General features: G+C 41.6%; 2 protein-coding genes and 1 long non-coding RNA gene across 3 annotated transcripts; 1 reads left to right on the forward strand and 2 right to left on the reverse strand.

Annotated features, from left to right (window-relative positions):
• Positions 1-1227: 1227 nt before the first annotated feature.
• LOC137593556 (troponin I, fast skeletal muscle-like) lies at positions 1228-4919 on the reverse strand. The gene is made up of 7 exons (XM_068312369.1): positions 4806-4919; positions 2845-2876; positions 2637-2673; positions 2428-2556; positions 2255-2344; positions 1978-2154; positions 1228-1419 (listed from the first exon to the last, which is right to left on the reverse strand). The coding sequence occupies exons 2-7, from the start codon at positions 2850-2852 to the stop codon at positions 1330-1332; spliced, it is 531 nt and encodes a 176-aa protein (XP_068168470.1). The 5' UTR covers positions 2853-2876; positions 4806-4919; the 3' UTR covers positions 1228-1329.
• Positions 4920-5854: 935 nt separating this feature from the next.
• LOC137593854 (uncharacterized) lies at positions 5855-11807 on the reverse strand. The gene is made up of 4 exons (XM_068312916.1): positions 11683-11807; positions 11506-11586; positions 11057-11241; positions 5855-10929 (listed from the first exon to the last, which is right to left on the reverse strand). The coding sequence occupies exons 1-4, from the start codon at positions 11768-11770 to the stop codon at positions 10048-10050; spliced, it is 1236 nt and encodes a 411-aa protein (XP_068169017.1). The 5' UTR covers positions 11771-11807; the 3' UTR covers positions 5855-10047.
• Positions 11808-11880: 73 nt separating this feature from the next.
• On the forward strand, positions 11881-16563 carry LOC137593855 (uncharacterized). Its single transcript, XR_011035167.1, has 3 exons — positions 11881-11999; positions 15960-15977; positions 16071-16563. It is a non-coding gene; the product is annotated as an uncharacterized lncRNA (long non-coding RNA).
• The last annotated feature ends 182 nt before the right edge of the window (positions 16564-16745 follow it).

Consider the following 16745-nt stretch of genomic DNA (forward strand, 5'->3'; position numbering starts at 1 on the left):
CCTCTCCTCTGGAAAACGCTTAGCAGAGTTCATTCAAGGGGAAAGCGGGACGCCTACGTCTCTGTGAGGGATGTGTTGAAGATGACACCCCTAGCTGGGGGTTTAAAGCTTCAGTCAGTGTGTGTGACACCATTAGAAGCTTTTCACTTCATAAAACAGCAACGTCTGAGAAACAGGACTCACTAGTGGCTTCTGCCTGGAGTCGTTTTATCCCCTAGATGTACCTGGCTGGCCTTGACATCTGTCTCTCCAAAATAAAATGAAAAAACTTTCATGAAAAGTTTTATGGAAATCCATCATGTGGTTTTAGTGTAATCCTGCTAACAGAAAAACAAACATGCCTCTTGCTTTTAACGACTAAATGCCTCATTAAAAACATGAGGCATTTAGTCATTTGTGATGGTTACATCATTTTTAATGTGTGAATTTTAACCGCTTTGTTGTTGTTGTTGTTTTTTTAACATTTTAACAATTTTTTAAACATTTTAACAATGATACAGTAATTTCCCTCTTGGTACAGCAGTTCGTTTTCTGGTTTAATTAAGCCTCAAAATATATTTCTGCCCCCAGATGGCAGCAGTGAGACACAATGTTCCTGAGCCGCACAAGGGGGGAAAAATTATTTTGAAAAATGAACAATCTGTTACAAAATATGTTTTAGTTAAGTCCGTGCACTGATTTCAATAACACTAATAATAATAATAATGATAATAATGATAATAATGATAATAATGATAATGATAATGATAATGATAATGATAATGATAATGATAATGATGATAATAATAATAATAATAATAATGATAATGATGATAATAATAATAATAATAATGATAATGATAATAATGATAATAAAGGGGCAGCAGTGGCTCAGCGGAAGAGTGGGTCGTCCAATGTTCCCAAGATTGGCGGTTCAATTCCCGCTCCCACCCAGCCACTCTACATCCCATTGCATGCATGCAGGCGAGTGTGTGTGTGTGTGTGTGTGTGTGTGTGTGTGTGTGTGTGTGTGTGTGTGTGTGTGTGTGTGTGTGTGTGTGTGTGTGAGTGTGTATGTTAGTTACAGGGGCCTGTACATGACATATATACTATCTATGCATGTGTGACTAACACTAGAGTGTGCTCCTAATTTCTCCTAGGGGGATCAGTACAGCATATAAAACAGAAACTAAAATAATATAATAATAGTATTAATAATAAACAAGTCAAACAACTTCTTCAGCACATGTTGAATGTTTTATTCTTTCATTATTATACTACAGTTTACATGGACATTTTAAAAAGATCCGGCAGGTTTTTTAAGAACAGATGCAGATTTAAGACACTGATTTAAGCCTCGGCCTCAAACATCTTCTTCCTCCCATCCATGCCAGATTTATCTTCAATGTTTTTACGCCAGTCACCAACATCACGCAGTTCCTGAAACACCGAGATGAGCACAACCACAAGCCGGACGATCAACGTAAGTTATTCATCTAATCAGGATGTTTCCATCCTTTTTTTTTAATGAATATTACTTTATGAAGATAAAAATCATTCAACTTTTATTTGTAAAGCATTTAATCACACCAACTGATGTTTTGAAGCGTTTTCAAGAGAAACCCAACAGACAGATGGGTGTCAGCGCTATTAAACCACTGCAGAAGAAGATGACACATTCAGATGCGTTTAGTCAACTTTAAAACTGATCCATGATGCCTGGGGTTAAATCTGTCCACCAATCAGGAGGCTAACTTCCTGGCCAGCAAGCCAATGAGAGTTTGTATGTAATGCTGCATGATGCCCATCAAAGTATGCAGTAACAGTTAAATCAATGTCATTTACAACAAGACAGTCCTGGTGTTTTCTCCAGCTCCTCCTCCCATCATTTCAAATCAATTTATATCCATGCTGCTTTGGCTATATTGTGAATATTTGCACCTCCAGGAAAAAAACTAAATCATAAAAAATGCATAAAGAAGAGCTCTGGTTACTCACCTCCTCCTTCACCTCCTTCTTGACCTGCCTCAGGTTGGCCCTCAGGTCCAGGTTGACTGTGTGTTTGGAGCCCAGCAGAGCTTTCAGCATGGCGTCAGCGGACATACGAACCTTCTTCAGGACGGGCTTCTTGAACTTGCCCATCAGATCCTGAACTTTAATCTTCAGGTCTTCAATCTGGAAAGCAGAGATGACACAAACAGAAATGTCTGAATTTACTCCGAGGAAGTAATTTCCAACCTAGCTGTAACTAACTTCATCATCTTTGACCATCTACCTCCTTGTTCGTCTTGTTGACTTTCATGTGCAGGTCATATCGCTCCTCATCAACCTTGTCGATCTTGCGGTGGATCTCCTTGCATAGCTCCTAAAAATCAGACATAAAATGACGTCCTATATCGAATCTATACAAGACTGAACGATTAGCTGAAGGTTGGTACCGGGACGCACCTGCAGCTCCTGCATGGTCCTGGGCATGGACACCGGAGGACAGTTCTCAGCCATGTACCGCTCCCTCTCCCGCTCCCGCTCCCTCTCCTCCTCCTCCAGTATCCCTTTGGCGATGGACAGCATCAAACTCTGGCAGACGACAGAAACATCTCACTCTTTGTCTCTTACTTTGCTTTGGAAACTGTAAAACACTGAAAAGAAACTTTTACCTTGATATGATGCTTTCGACTCGAAGTCATCTTTTTGCTGAAGGGTTGAAAAAAAAACTTTTTTTTACAACAAATCTGATTTGAAAACATTTTTAGTCCTAATTATATATTTTTATCAAAACCTTTTACACACAATATTTGTGCAGTTCTGCAAATTTAGAAGAGAGCAGCTTAAAAAGGGTTGGACATATATATGAATAAGACTCACTCCGACATCTTGGCGTTTGATTGGCTTCAATCCTGCAAAGAAACATCATTTTATTGAAAGGGTTGAAGTTGAAGCCCACAAAAAAATCATCTGAGTCCATTTATTAGAAAATATCTCAGAAACACAAAGACTTAAACTGTCCAGTAATCAGAAGAACAAGATGAAGAACGGAGCAGAGCTGGACAGCTTCTGCCCAGTCTTTCTGAAATAACTCTGCTTCCAGGAAATGCGAGACCCTCTGGAGCATCAGCCTGGGGCGAAAATTTCAAGTCTAAATTAGGACAAGGATTTCGGGGTCCAGTTGTCCCCTCTTGGGCATCCTGCTCATGAAAGACGTGTCTTGTGGAAGATTATCAGGAAGCATCTGATACGTCTTCTGTTCATGCAAACGCGTCTGACATGACAGAGACGATATCCATCTCCTCTGAAAATAGAGATGGTGCAGAATATTCCAGACCAACAATCACGCCAACCCAACAGAAAGACATTTACCCGTCACTCCGTTTAGGGTAAGCCCAGACTGAGTGTGTGTGTGTGGGGGGGGGGGGTAAGGATGGCATGTCACCAGTTCATTACAGGGCAGCAGAAAGCCAAAGCCTTTCCCATGTCTGTGGGAAACACATCGCAGAGATGTTTGGATAATTAGAAAGAAACACTAGTACCACTGGAGTCTGATCCAGTGTTTTCTTCACAACTCAGAATGGATCTGGAACAACAAACAAGAAAAGAACCAGAAATCTATCCTCCTGCATATTGATGATATGATTCAGCGAATAATTACAGATTTGACACTGATCCAGATCGGTTTGTTGAGCAGAAATTCATTTTCTACTGAGATAGTCTTCCAGTTTTTGCAAAAAGAAATTTTCAGTCAAATTTCAATTTCTCAAAATAATTTGTCAGTTTTTTTCTTTGCATAGCATACCAGATTTAATTGTAATAACCATTATAGTTACAATTGTCCAACCTGTTGGTCTGTAAAAATAAAAGCGCTTTAAAATATAGAACATGGGTTTGACTGCGAAGACTTAAAGACCTCTTCAGGACAACAGGTTGTCAATAAGCAAAGGATCATCAGCATGAAGAAGTGCTATGATAAAATGACAACATGTCCCAAATGCTACACAATTTATTTAACTCTCAATTTATTTAACTCTCAATTTAACTCTTATTTAACTCTCAACTCAAGATATTTCCTGATCCTGCTATGTTTATTTATTGATAAACATAGCAGTTAAATTTTAATTGCAGCAATTTCCAAATTAAATCAGAAATGAATTACTGCTCGTGTTTTGAAAGTAAATATCCATCATATTCAAGAGATTCAGTCCCAACTGTACAGGAAATAATTTTTTTTGCAGGATTGCATCTCAAAGTCAAACCACGAAGCCTTTAGCATCCAAAGCTGCAGACCTCCTCAGTGAACTCTCATCAGAATCAGATTTATTGTCCCTTTCATTCATAAAGGAAGACACAAACTGCCTCTCCTCACAAATCAGGACTCACATTCACTTGTAAATTTTAAAGTCAGCAACAACACATCCAAAAGGAACAGAAGATTAGAAGCATAACAGATGAAAAGAAGGGATTATTGTGAGCATAAGGGAATCAAACATGACACCAAACCCAGCTGTCAGACTAACCAGCAGCTCTGATGCATTAGTTCTATTCAGTCCGTAATGACACGGCGATAAACGCTGGGCCTATCACTTTCCAGCTCTGAAGTCCATTCACACCAGCACACCTCATCACAACGCAATTCACACCTGCAGCACCGGCTGCTTTACCCCCAAAAGGAGCCGGATTACATCCAAACTTCCCGAATTGACAACTCATCCTGCAGGACTTTTTTTTTTTTTTTTTTTACCAACGATGGACAAAGACAACAAGAAAGTCTGATTTCCAGAACAGTATATAAATATGACTTCATCAGCAGCAGAGAAGAGGAAGTGTTTTCTCACCGTTGAGTTGCAGATGGAAGCAGGACGGGGCGACGGAAGCGGCTCGGTTTTGGCCTCAGAAGTTGGTTTATATTGCATTCCCCAAAGGCAAATCAAACCACTTCTTTCTCAGTATGGAAGTTGATTTTCTTACAGACCAATGGGCTCACCAGTATCTGAAACATTAGACCCGACCCCCTCCTCAGCACTCAAATCTCCTCCCTGTCTGACCCGTATAAATAACCCCTACCCTCTAGATTGTTCCTCTGATTGCATTATCCCACCGCTGCACCCCCAGACAGAACACACTCATAAAGTCTGGAGGTGAAAAACAGAAGAAATAGCAAAACTCCAGAAAACAGGAGTCGACAAAAACATCATTTATGAACCCTTATAGTCTCACCAGAACACCAGAGCTGGGACCACTTCTTTTTCTCATGATGAGGGAAACCAGGGAGCAGAAGTGATGAAAGTTGAGCAGCAGCAGGTGGAAGGGCAGAAAAACTCAGGGTGAAGTTTCAAGACAGTCATTTAAGACACGCTAAATGGATGCTGCTAACAAGCTGCTAACAGGAGACGGCCAATGGGAGGAGGGAAGAGAGGAGCAAGGAGGCATAGGGGGAAATTCCTTCGAGGACCCCCCCCCCCAGTATGCTTTAAACTTGTATACAATGTTTATAGGATCACTGCAGAAAAATTTATGTTCAGGTTTGTTTTAAAGGCATCAAGCAGGGAATAAAAGGATTCATGGACTAAAGAGATGTGTAGCAGTAGAAATAATCCATTTATTGTGAATCAGATAGTGCTGATTATTAGCCTGTGGGATCTGGGGGTCATTAACTTGACCTTTCAAATTAATGATGGTTATATTAGAGCGTCCTCGCATCCCTCCCCAGGATGAGTTCCCTCCGTTGTCGTCTCACCGTACTGTGAGAGGACAAGACCGAAATAGAAAGTGAAGAGAAACCCAAAGCAATGCTCGTCTCACGGATCCGCTTGCATCAAACATCAACCTCTGGAGAAAAGAATAAATGGAAATAAATGGAAGAGAGTTTCCAAAACAAGCTTCTGTGACATTTATTTATCAGACTTGTATCGCCAGTGATTAAAAATGCATCAGCATTTCACATTAACATCCTTTTAATATTTCAACAGTAAAAAAATTATATTCGACTTAAGAAACATGACATGAGAAACACATCGCTTCACATTTCTGAATATCATAGTCATTGAGAACATCGTGGGCCACTGAGAAATCACCTGAGAACGAGTTAGAAAACCTATCGAGTGTGACGAGTCGGACCGGGAGTGTTTACAACGGGGGATAAAACAACATATCCTCCTGTCAGTCTCCTCAACACCTGCATTATAACACCAGCACTGTACAGTCATGACCAGCAAGTATATTACAGCAGGGATCACTTTACACAAAGTCACAGTCACACATCGTTGGGCTCAAAATTAAATGTCAGAAAGATTTCTACATTTTACAACAGTCAGGTACAGTCAAAGTTAAGTACAGTCAGACAAAGACGGGTACGGTTAGACAAAGTCGGGTACGGTCAGAAGTCAGGTACAGTCAGACAAAGTCGGGTACAGCCAGACAAAGTTGGGTACAGCCAAAAACGGGTACAGTCAAACAAAGTCAGGTACAATCAGACAAGGTGAGGTACAATCAGACAAAGTGAGGTACAGACAAAGACGGGTACAATCAGACAAAGTCGGGTACAGCCAAAAACAGGTACAGTCAAACAAAGTGAGGTACAATCAGACAAAGTGAGGTACAATCAGACAAAGTGAGGTACAATCAGACAAAGTGAGGTACAATCAGACAAAGTGAGGTACAGACAAAGTAAGGTACAGTCGGACAAAGTCGGGTACAGTCGGACAAAGTTAGATACAGACAAAATGAGGTACAATTAAACAAAGTCAAGTACAGTCATCCAAAGAGTGCAAATGTCACTGTACGGTCACAAAACAACTACATATGAAGGCACCATACTTCAAGTTTGGACTCCTACCAACACCACTCATATGACACGTTTTGCTGCTGGGGGGGGGGTCGATGTCAGGCCTGCTGGAACCACCTGTGTGACTGTTACATGATTTTCAAAGCAAACGTGTCGTGTTTGTCCAGTTCAGACGGGATTCATTTGCCCGTCAGAGGGTTTTCCTACAGCTGTTTTCGGTGATGGAATTTTCCAGACATTAACATTTATCTGAGTCCAATTTGTTTGCCAATAGCTGCTAAAGGAATCCCAAAGACGACGCACAGCAGCATCAAGAGCCACTTCAACTGGTTCAGATCACACTTCTTTCCATCTGAATGAAGTTGGGGACATTTTCAAGGTTCTCACAGGAACATATGGATTTAGAATACAGTACATTTGTGTGCAATCCCCTCTGCATAAGATAAGCCTACAGACCCCAGATGACACTGCATGTTGAATGACAGGATGGCATTAGACCTGCTCTTTCATTTCCTTGCCTCCAAACCAGGAAACCAGGTGTGATTTAAAATTTTTAAAAAAAATAAAGAAAACATGACCGTGAGGACGTTCCATCCCTCTTCATTCATTGGTTTGGTGCCTTCAGTGACACTGCCCTCAGCTGGACAAACAAAAAGTACAGGAAAGAAATGCTGCAAAGTTTATTGAAGGTGGGAAAATGATTTTCTGAAACCCCACTGTCAGATTATCAAGCTGGGTAGACAGACGGGTTCGTCTTCCGGGTTCAGACGTCACTTCACGTGGATAAAAGCTTCACAACTTATCAAGTATTATAAAATAACCACTGTGTTAAAGAAAAGTTCATGTTGAGGCAAAGCCTGTGTGAATAGTGACTGCACACATTAAGACCACATAGAAATCAAATCGTGTGAACCATGTAAACACGTGAACTGTTTCCAATCCAATAATTCTAATAAACATGTAAACATAGCAGCCGTCCAAATGTTTAGCTGATTGCCATTTAGTCCTCATAGTTGTTAACCTACTAAAATCATAATTGAAAGAACGTAAAATTAAAAAGTGTTTTAAATAATAAAAACAAACAAAATTACATTGCATTTTGGGAAAACCCTGTAAAGTAGTGCAAAAATCGTGCAAAGTCTGGATCGCAGTTCAGTGGCACCGATACACTAATACTGATAATCCACCAAGATGCACTTCATCCAGCTTCACTGGAGTTCAAATCCATTAAAGCCGGTCGCAGCACCTCCGGAGAGATTTCACCACAGAAGCAACACACTTCCTCACAGAGGACAGGTAGGACTGCGTCACGCATGATCTCAACACACACGCCAACACAAAAAACATGTGGAGGGGAAAAAGTCACAAAAAGAAGACGTCTGCACGCAAACATCCGTCTCAGTTATGTGATCCAGTCAGTGGTGACCGTTCACACGTACGCCCTTCCAAGCTTCCTAGATTTCTGCACAAACCACACCTACAGTAACTACGCTCAAACAGGAAGGAAAGGAAGGAAACCAAAGCTGGAATGGAGATCTTAGCAGGTTATCTACTGTAAATAAAAACAGACCACAGTACAAACTGGAAACTGAAATATTTCTGAAATGCATTTTCGATGACGGCTTGTATTTCATTCTCATTTTTTCTTTCAAGTGGAAATTTTAAAAGGAGAATTCAGACTCGGCGTGCGTCGTTCTCCTACTTCTGACTAGGAGGGAAAAAACCGAAGAATTCTGCACTAGAGCAACGTTTTTTTTGTTGTCGTTGTTGTTTGCATCTCTTACTGTCCTGGCATAGTGTGGGGAATGCAGACCTGTGGAGCACGCAAAATATATTCCTCAAAGACAACACCTTCTGTTCGGTTAACACGCCTGCATAAAGGAAGGTGTCCACTGGGCTTCCTCTGGCTTAAAATAAAATAAAAAAAATGTAATGCTGACATCATAGCAAATGAAACTATTATTAAACAATTCAGACAAAATCAAACTCATTGTATAAATCATTACCCGCTTCATACATCATCAAATCTATCTTAGGCACCGCTTTCCCTACATCCCATCAACATGCAGTATGTGTGTGTGTGTGTGTGTGTGTGTGTGTGTGTGTGTGTGTGTGTGTGTCTGTGTGTGTGTGTGTGTGTGTCTGTGTCTGTGTGTGTGTCTGTGTGTGTGTGTCTGATGGCTTTGACCGTCAGAGGGATGCAAAGTTTGTTTGTTTTTTAAAAACACGTTAGGCTGGGGTGACTTACGATTTTGCATACATTTAAAGGAAACCGTGACAAAAGTGAGAGGAATGTTGGTCTTCAGGCAGGAGAAAAATAATAACCAGGCAGTTTTTTTAAAACATGCAAACAGGTGAGTCAGCAAAACATTTAAGTTATGTCCAGAGGATTACGGAGGATGAAGCTAAGAGCAGTCAACAGATTCAGCTGACAATGGTGTATCTGAACTCTCTGCAGTGTTTGTGTGTCAAGTAACAACCTCTAAACTCTCCCACATCTGCCTCAAACATCGTGTATCGATAAGAACCCCCTTTTTCCTCCATTTTTTAGAGGTGCAGGCGTCATTACGTCCAATTTCAGACGTCAGACGTCCTGTTTTCCTCTTGGCTGCTCAAGAGCTTCGGTGCTGAGCGGAGTAACATACCGGGTATTTATTAAAGTCAGAGTTGGTGCGGATTGAACAACGGGACACTTCAGTAGAAACTGTCTGACGCTGACGTCTCACGACATTTTTAAATTCAAGTTTCAAATTCAAGATAACGATCTCAACTTCACAAAAGCGCCGACTCTCGAACCGCACGGCGTTCTACACGCCTCGCTCACAAACATGCAGGTCACACACATTCATCCAATGAGAAAAGTCCCACCATGAACTGGATTGACATCAATAATCTCCTGAGATCTCCCATGAATAGATTCCACAAATATAAACCACCACCAGAGGAGCATGGCACACGACTGAAGCAGGACTATATCAACTGTACAGCCAACACTATCACATTGTTCACCATGAAGCTGTGTACATTACAGTGAAGTCTAGTGCCTCCTATTCAGATAGAGTGGAGGGTGCAACACAACCAAACCTCCTGTACAGGGTTGAACAGGAAATACATCAAAGTCAGAACTTTTACAACCACTGAACTCAAATGGAGACAATATCCAGTTGTCCAGTCTGCAGGGGAAAGAGCAGCTGTCCCAGGTTCGTCTTCAGGAGTAGATCTAATACCATGGAAGGGTGGAGATATATAGACAGACTGGAACAGCTGCCGAGCCTGCTGGGGAAAAAAAAGAGTCAGGTCCACGCCACTTTCCTGGAGATGGCCTGTTTGAAGCATTCTGGGTCGACGTTGCCTCCGGGCCGCAGCGCCTTCTCCAGGCTCACCAACACATTTTGGTGGCACTCCCTGATGTTGACCGGGTACTTGGCCCTTAGGAGCTCGTAGGCAGCTATCAGCCTCATGTTCTGTTTCACCATCAGGTACTGGATGATACAAGTAGGCGCCAGAGAGAAGCCATCGCGACAATGCACCAGGACGCGCTTCCTCTTCTCAGTCGAGGCATCGATGCACTCGTTGATGTCCTCGAAGCAGCGCTGCTTGAGGGCGGGGCCGTCACCGAGAGCATCCGGCACGTCTCCAATATCCACCTTGAGGCGGGACCAGCTGTGGCGGGTGCCGCGAGAGCACGTGCACGGAATGAGATTGAGGCTGGGGCCCAGTTCCCCCGGCGCGCTGCTCATGTCGATGATGCTGTCGATGTTGTTGCGACACAGGGTGCGCCCGTTGTACGCCGCGTTGAGGTTTCCAACAAAGATGTAGTCCGTTACCTTGGAGATGACGGGTTCAGAGTACTGGAAGTGTTCAGGGCCACTTGGTTTGGGCTCAGGCGTGTCTGGAACCCAGGCACCAGCTGGCCCCGTAGCTGCCCTCCTGCTGTAGTTGCGTAGCTTCTTGGAGCCCGTGCGTGACGGAGGATTGGAGTCAGACTCCGAGCTGCTGTTCCAGGGTGGAGAGAACAGAGAGAAGCGGCTGGAAGATTTGTTTTTGAGTAGGATCTCGACTGGGCTGGACAGGCCCGAGCTGGACGCTGTGGTGGAAGCAGAGGCGCAGAACAAAGATGCACGTTCCAGAGAGCCTGTACTGCTGGCAGCTCCTGCACTGTGGGCCTGCTCCATCTGTACCAAACACACACACAAAACACACATGCACGTGTCATTTAACATATGTAAGCAGTTTGGTTCATTTTGTCAAACCTGTGAGGACAGGGCACGAAGTCTGCATAAACTGTGTGTTTAGACAAACCTGAGCTTTGAGGTTATTCTTCCACTCCTGCGTCTCCAGAGCTCTGAAGCGTCCGCTGCTGTCGGAGGAGATTGACATGCAGAGGGGCCGGTGAGCTCTGGGGGGCAGCTGGGGAGTGAGGGCCACAGGGGCGGGCCTCACGTATGTCTGCTCGTTCCTATTCATCATCAGGTTTGGACAGGAGCCTGGGTCACATAATAGAGAAAGTCTGACATCAACAGACAATTTGACTGACGATCGATGAACAATCAACATTGATTAGATGTTGGGGGGTTTTTTTGGCACACAAATTAACATTTGGGGGGAAAAAGCTAGCTAGATCCAATCTTATAAGACAGCATTTCTGAAATGTTCTGAAATTCATCAATTGCAGGACTTCATACTTTCATGTCAACATTACCAACAATCAGACAGGAGTTCACTTCATTTCCAAGGCGGCTTTCACCCACCTGCACATTCTGAGAATGTGATGGACTGAATCTGCAGAGTGTTCTGTGTTTTCAACAGGCTGTGAAGAGTTTTCACTATACCTGCAGACGAGATGTCACCATGGAATCAATTTATGAAACCCACGAGTATTCATGGATGTTTCACTGCAATAAGATGTGGGAAATCATCCGTCTCACCTATCCTTCCATTCTGTTTGAGGGGCCCCTTTGCATCCCGTTGTTTCTGTGCATTCAGTTCTTTGGTCCACTTTTCCTCGGCTTCCATGTTCCACCTCCTGCCGGCACAGAAACACGGCTCAGGCGTCCCGTCATCTTTGACCACCCGAGCAGCGCATATCAGCACCCCGCGGCGTGGACTGGCAATGCGGGTGGCATCGCTTGCTAAGCTAGCCGCTAGCTTAACTTATCCAACAAGTATGCTAGCTCTCGAGGCGTGAGTCATGTTGAGTTGGTGGAGAGTCTAACCGAGAGTTATTTCTGTCACAGGGAGGGAGGTAAGGCCGTACCGAACTACAGCATCCACACTGCAGGGAATGACTAACATGACGACCGAACTGGTTTGATCCTATCGGTAAAAATACTGAACGTCAAACGCAACGTTAGCAACACAACCTGCGCTAACAGGCGTAGCTGATCCGCTGCTGGTTGCGGGTACTACGAGTCATTGCGCAGAAGCCTCAACTGCCACAGCATCTTGTGTCTGTCAGCCACCACACAGCAAGCGCGAAAATCGGTGGCGAGCACCGTAAACGACACTTATTTTTGGCCCAAGTCTATCAACCAGCTAGCATGCTGGCTGTCTGGTGACTAGCTAGCTCAGGCTCGGCACTCCAGGAGCATCCCTACCGCGCGGACGCAAATGCGAAGTAAGGTCTAAGGGTATTTTAAATCCCTCAGTAATAACTTCCAGGTTGTTTTTAAATAACATGACAATTTAAAGCAGGGAAACTGTTCCACAACATCAGTTGTTAAATCCATGGCTAATTACTTAAGGTCATAATTTGTAAAATTCAACAACAGAAAGCAGGACTGGGGGTACCTGAGTTGCCTGTAAGGCTAACTACGGCAAATTAACGCTCATTAATAGGGATTGTTCGGTCTATATGCGAACGTATTCCGAGTGGGCGGGAATGAACGGCTTCTTAATTTATTCAAGATGCTTTGAGTTCGTTCGTATTTTGTGACGGCTGATTCAGATGAATGAAACTAACGCCTTTTCCAAATATAACGCTTTAAATGCTGTATATCAAGGCAATTAAAAATCTCAAGATGGTCACATCTGATTTCTTTTGACTTAGGATCATGAGCAATGATATGACTTTAAAAATACTATACCTGTACACTCCTGTCTTGTGCTGAATATGCAAAGATTTAACGAAATTACATAAGCATATAAACCCAGACAAAACTATCAGAAGGAAAACAAATTAGTAGTACTTCAGAAAATATGAGAGAAAAGTGTGAAAACTGAAAATGGATTTGTTCAGCAGTTATTCTTGAGCATCCCGTTAATTCTTTTTGCAACTCTTCTGAATTTTCTGATACTACAAGTACTTGGGGCTCCACATTGACAATAAAGTGCACAGGGGGAGGCACACTGACTCCATCTTCTCTATACTGTGGTGTGCTGGGGCAATGGTCTATGATCCACAGGGCTGGTGACGTTGTTGGAGTAAAGTTAGACTCACTTACTACCGTGGTGGAGAGGAGGACATTATCCAAACTGAGCCAGATTATAGATCCTATTTTCACTTTTGAAGGTTTAAGTAATTCTATCTTACAAAAAAAAAAACCTTTACTTTTACTTAATGAATGTACAATAAATGCAAAACCTTTACATAAAAAAAGTAGTTTTTGTGTTGTATATATTTACTTAAGTAAAAAGAAAATGAAAAATTATCTGAATCTTTGGGATTGTTACATCCAAGAAATAAACGATTTGGACAAAAGGTCATCTACATTAAAGCAATAAAATTACCATAACCTCACTTTAAGCAGAAAAACCTCAAACATCAATCACAAAGGCAGGTATTTTTACATAATGAAGTATCTCATCATTTGTGTCACATGAAACATAATCAGAAAAAGCTTAGCAATTATCAGGTCATCAAATATAGTATAACAATATGCAATTGCAGGAGCCTACTTTTTAACAGTCACATATTAACAAAACTCTAAATATCAGCTCCCTTTAAATGTAATCTGCCCCTCCATCACATCACAGCATCGGTTTTATAATCCACTCACCGTGTGTGTGCGTGTGTGTGTGTGCGTGATGCTGGTTGTAGGTGTTCGCCTGTTTCTCAGTGTCTCAGCAGACTGACCGGAGCAGCGGCAGACAACAATTATCTAGGAGCTGATCTGGAGCTTCTCTTTTTTTTTTCCCCTTCTTCTTGTGTTTAATTGGATGGTTGGGCCTCTCTCCAGGTATCCTGGTAACCCACCAGCCTGCTGATGTCACTGCTCTCTATAATGAAGTGTGAGTGTATCTAGCTGCCTTTGTCAATAACCAGGCAGGGAAATTCACAAGAGATAAGAGCAACAATGAAGGCCATGTCTGCCATGATGTGATTCAAAGTGAGGCGGATACAATCGGCTTCTTTACTTACACAGATTATATAATTCTTAACCTTTTTAGATTTTTACATATAGTGCTTCAAATTCTCTAGATATTGCTAAATAGCACGGTTAAAGGACCATTCTAGGTTTTATTTGTTTGCTTGTCTGTTGTTGTTGTTGTTGTTTTTGTTTATTTGCAGATTTAATTGGATACCGTTGTTCCAAAATACAAATCATGATGATGCTTATTGATATTATTTGCAGATTAATTAAGAAGCAACTTCAAATATTTAAAGGTGATGGCTTAAAGAACAGCAAGTTTATGTTATTTGGATGAACTGACATGTTAAAATAAACTATGGTGATATTAACAGGTCTTTAGGAGGTTGGAAATTAGCAGAGCTATAAAAATTTAATTAAACTGAGAATATATACTAATTCATAGCTTAATAGAGCCACAATTTTCAAGTAAAATCAAAGATTTAAGTGATGAATTTTATGGTTTATTTTTTAAATATGTACTAATTATAGATATGAACCATTGAAGCGCTGTTATTTATATATAGCTAGATGGATAGATATATAGATAGATAAATTAATAGCATTTTTTAGAATCAATTAATTTTCTCCAAGCAATAAACATTAAGTACTCTCAAAGTCCCTTAAACTGTTCCTAATGTGTATCCCAAGATGCTTAAGTTCTCAAACTGAAAAACCAATTCAAACCCTAACACATGTCGTATTTAAATGGTTGGAATGCTCGCCCCTGATTGGCTTGTTTTCAAGGCATGGTTAGAATGACTCTTGATCAAGACAGAGGAAGCTGTGATGCAGCTCCCTCAGAAATATATCCAATCTGTCTGTCCACACATGTGGATGGCGTTCCATCACGGTTCTTATTTGTCACGACTGAAGACACTCATGAGATGAATATAAACAACAACAAAAAAAAAGCGCCATCAGCGTATGTACACATCTCTAATGTCAAGCATAAATGAGCCTTTAATCTTTCAGAAATGTGACAAGCACAAGGGAGAAAGTGTGAGAAAAGAGGCCTTTAAATCATCTCTGGGTGTAGGACTGAGTAGGTGGGACATTTGAATTTAAAAGAGGCTCCTTGAGGTCCTCAGCTCATCAGTGCTGGACCTTATCCGGCCTGTTGACACCTGCCAGAGGTAAAAGGAACATCACAAGGCTACTAGAAAGAATCAAGCTTGTTATACAGCAGAAAACAGAACTGATGGACAGATGATGTTTCTATTTAAGGCTCTTTGAATCAGAGGTTATGTGTTTTACAATTTAGATTTTTAATTTATTAATGGGAAAACCAGGTTTGATGCATTTGCACCACCTTGTTATCTTCACCAGTGGACTGGGACAAGCTGAGTGATTGTGCTCTCTTTTATTTGTTGGCTTGTCCAAAAAGTTTTCAGTAGATTTTGATGAAATTTTATGCAATAGTTGATGCTGGGTCCAGCAAGAAGTGATTAAATTTGAGTTACGTTGTCAATATAATGAAAAAAAACACAATATTTGAGATCATTCAGATTAAGAGTCACCAAATGAATTTCAGGTCAGATGAAAGGTAAGTTTATCAAGCCAAAAAAAAATAAAAAATACAGATCCACCATTACGGAAATGTTTTTATTAGCAGCTCATGAACAACTGATAATAAACACGTGATTTAAAATGTTTGTAGTTGTTGTCTCATGCCAACGGCATTAGGTGATGTCATCGTGTGCGCTATGTACACCAGCTCGGCTTGAGAAGAGTCCGAAGTTATTTACAGCTAAGGTTTAAACCATTTCTTCAAGCCTCCAGACATCAAGGAAATAATATGAAACACGCTTTTTTTATGTGTGACTTTCTGAGGATTGTGTTTCTCCTGCTTACAGGATTACCTCTTCTTTCTGGTAAGATAAGATTCCAGTTCAACATCAAGTCAAGATGGAGTTAAAAAAAAAAAAATCATCCCCTCAGTTTCCTGTTGGTTGGTTTGTGTGCAGAGCTCAAGGGCCGGTTAATGAAGATGAGTCTGATCTCCAGAGGCCTGAAGCAGCAGGAAGACACACCTGCTGAACTCAGCTTGATTGATCTCTGTTCTTATTTTCAAACTCCATCCATCTGGGGGAAAGACGAGGGAGCGCAGAGCTCCGAACACACAACCTCCATCTGCTGCTGCTCAGCCACACATGTTGATGTTGAATGTTTGTGGATCAAAAAAGGGTGAAGGGAAAGAGTCCAAAAGGTCACGATTTAGTTATGACAAAAATAATGGAATTTCAAGATATTTATATTTACGCATGTATGAAATATTTTGTTATTTCTGATCCTCCGCCTCTTATTAATTGGATGTGTGTGAGTTGAGCATGAAGCCGGAGATGGTTTGAACTTTTTTTGTCTCTCTGAGCCGGAAGTGACCATATTTGAATGAGAGGTTGGAGCTTGTGAGGATATGCATTGCCACCTGACAAGAAACATAAAACCATCCTGTGGTGACAAAATTAAAAGCTGGATTATGACTCACACCAAATTCAACATTTCACTGCTGATTTGTGCTTCTTGTCTTCATGGTTTTTACAAACTGGCCATGAACACCTCATTTCATTTCACCTGTATTTATTCTCATATAGTCAGAATCACATATAAATGTCTTGCAGAGAGAAAGCGACAATTTCATT

The sequence above is a fragment of the Antennarius striatus genome, chromosome 4 (genome assembly GCF_040054535.1).
Source record: "Antennarius striatus isolate MH-2024 chromosome 4, ASM4005453v1, whole genome shotgun sequence".
Classification (NCBI taxonomy): domain Eukaryota; kingdom Metazoa; phylum Chordata; class Actinopteri; order Lophiiformes; family Antennariidae; genus Antennarius; species Antennarius striatus.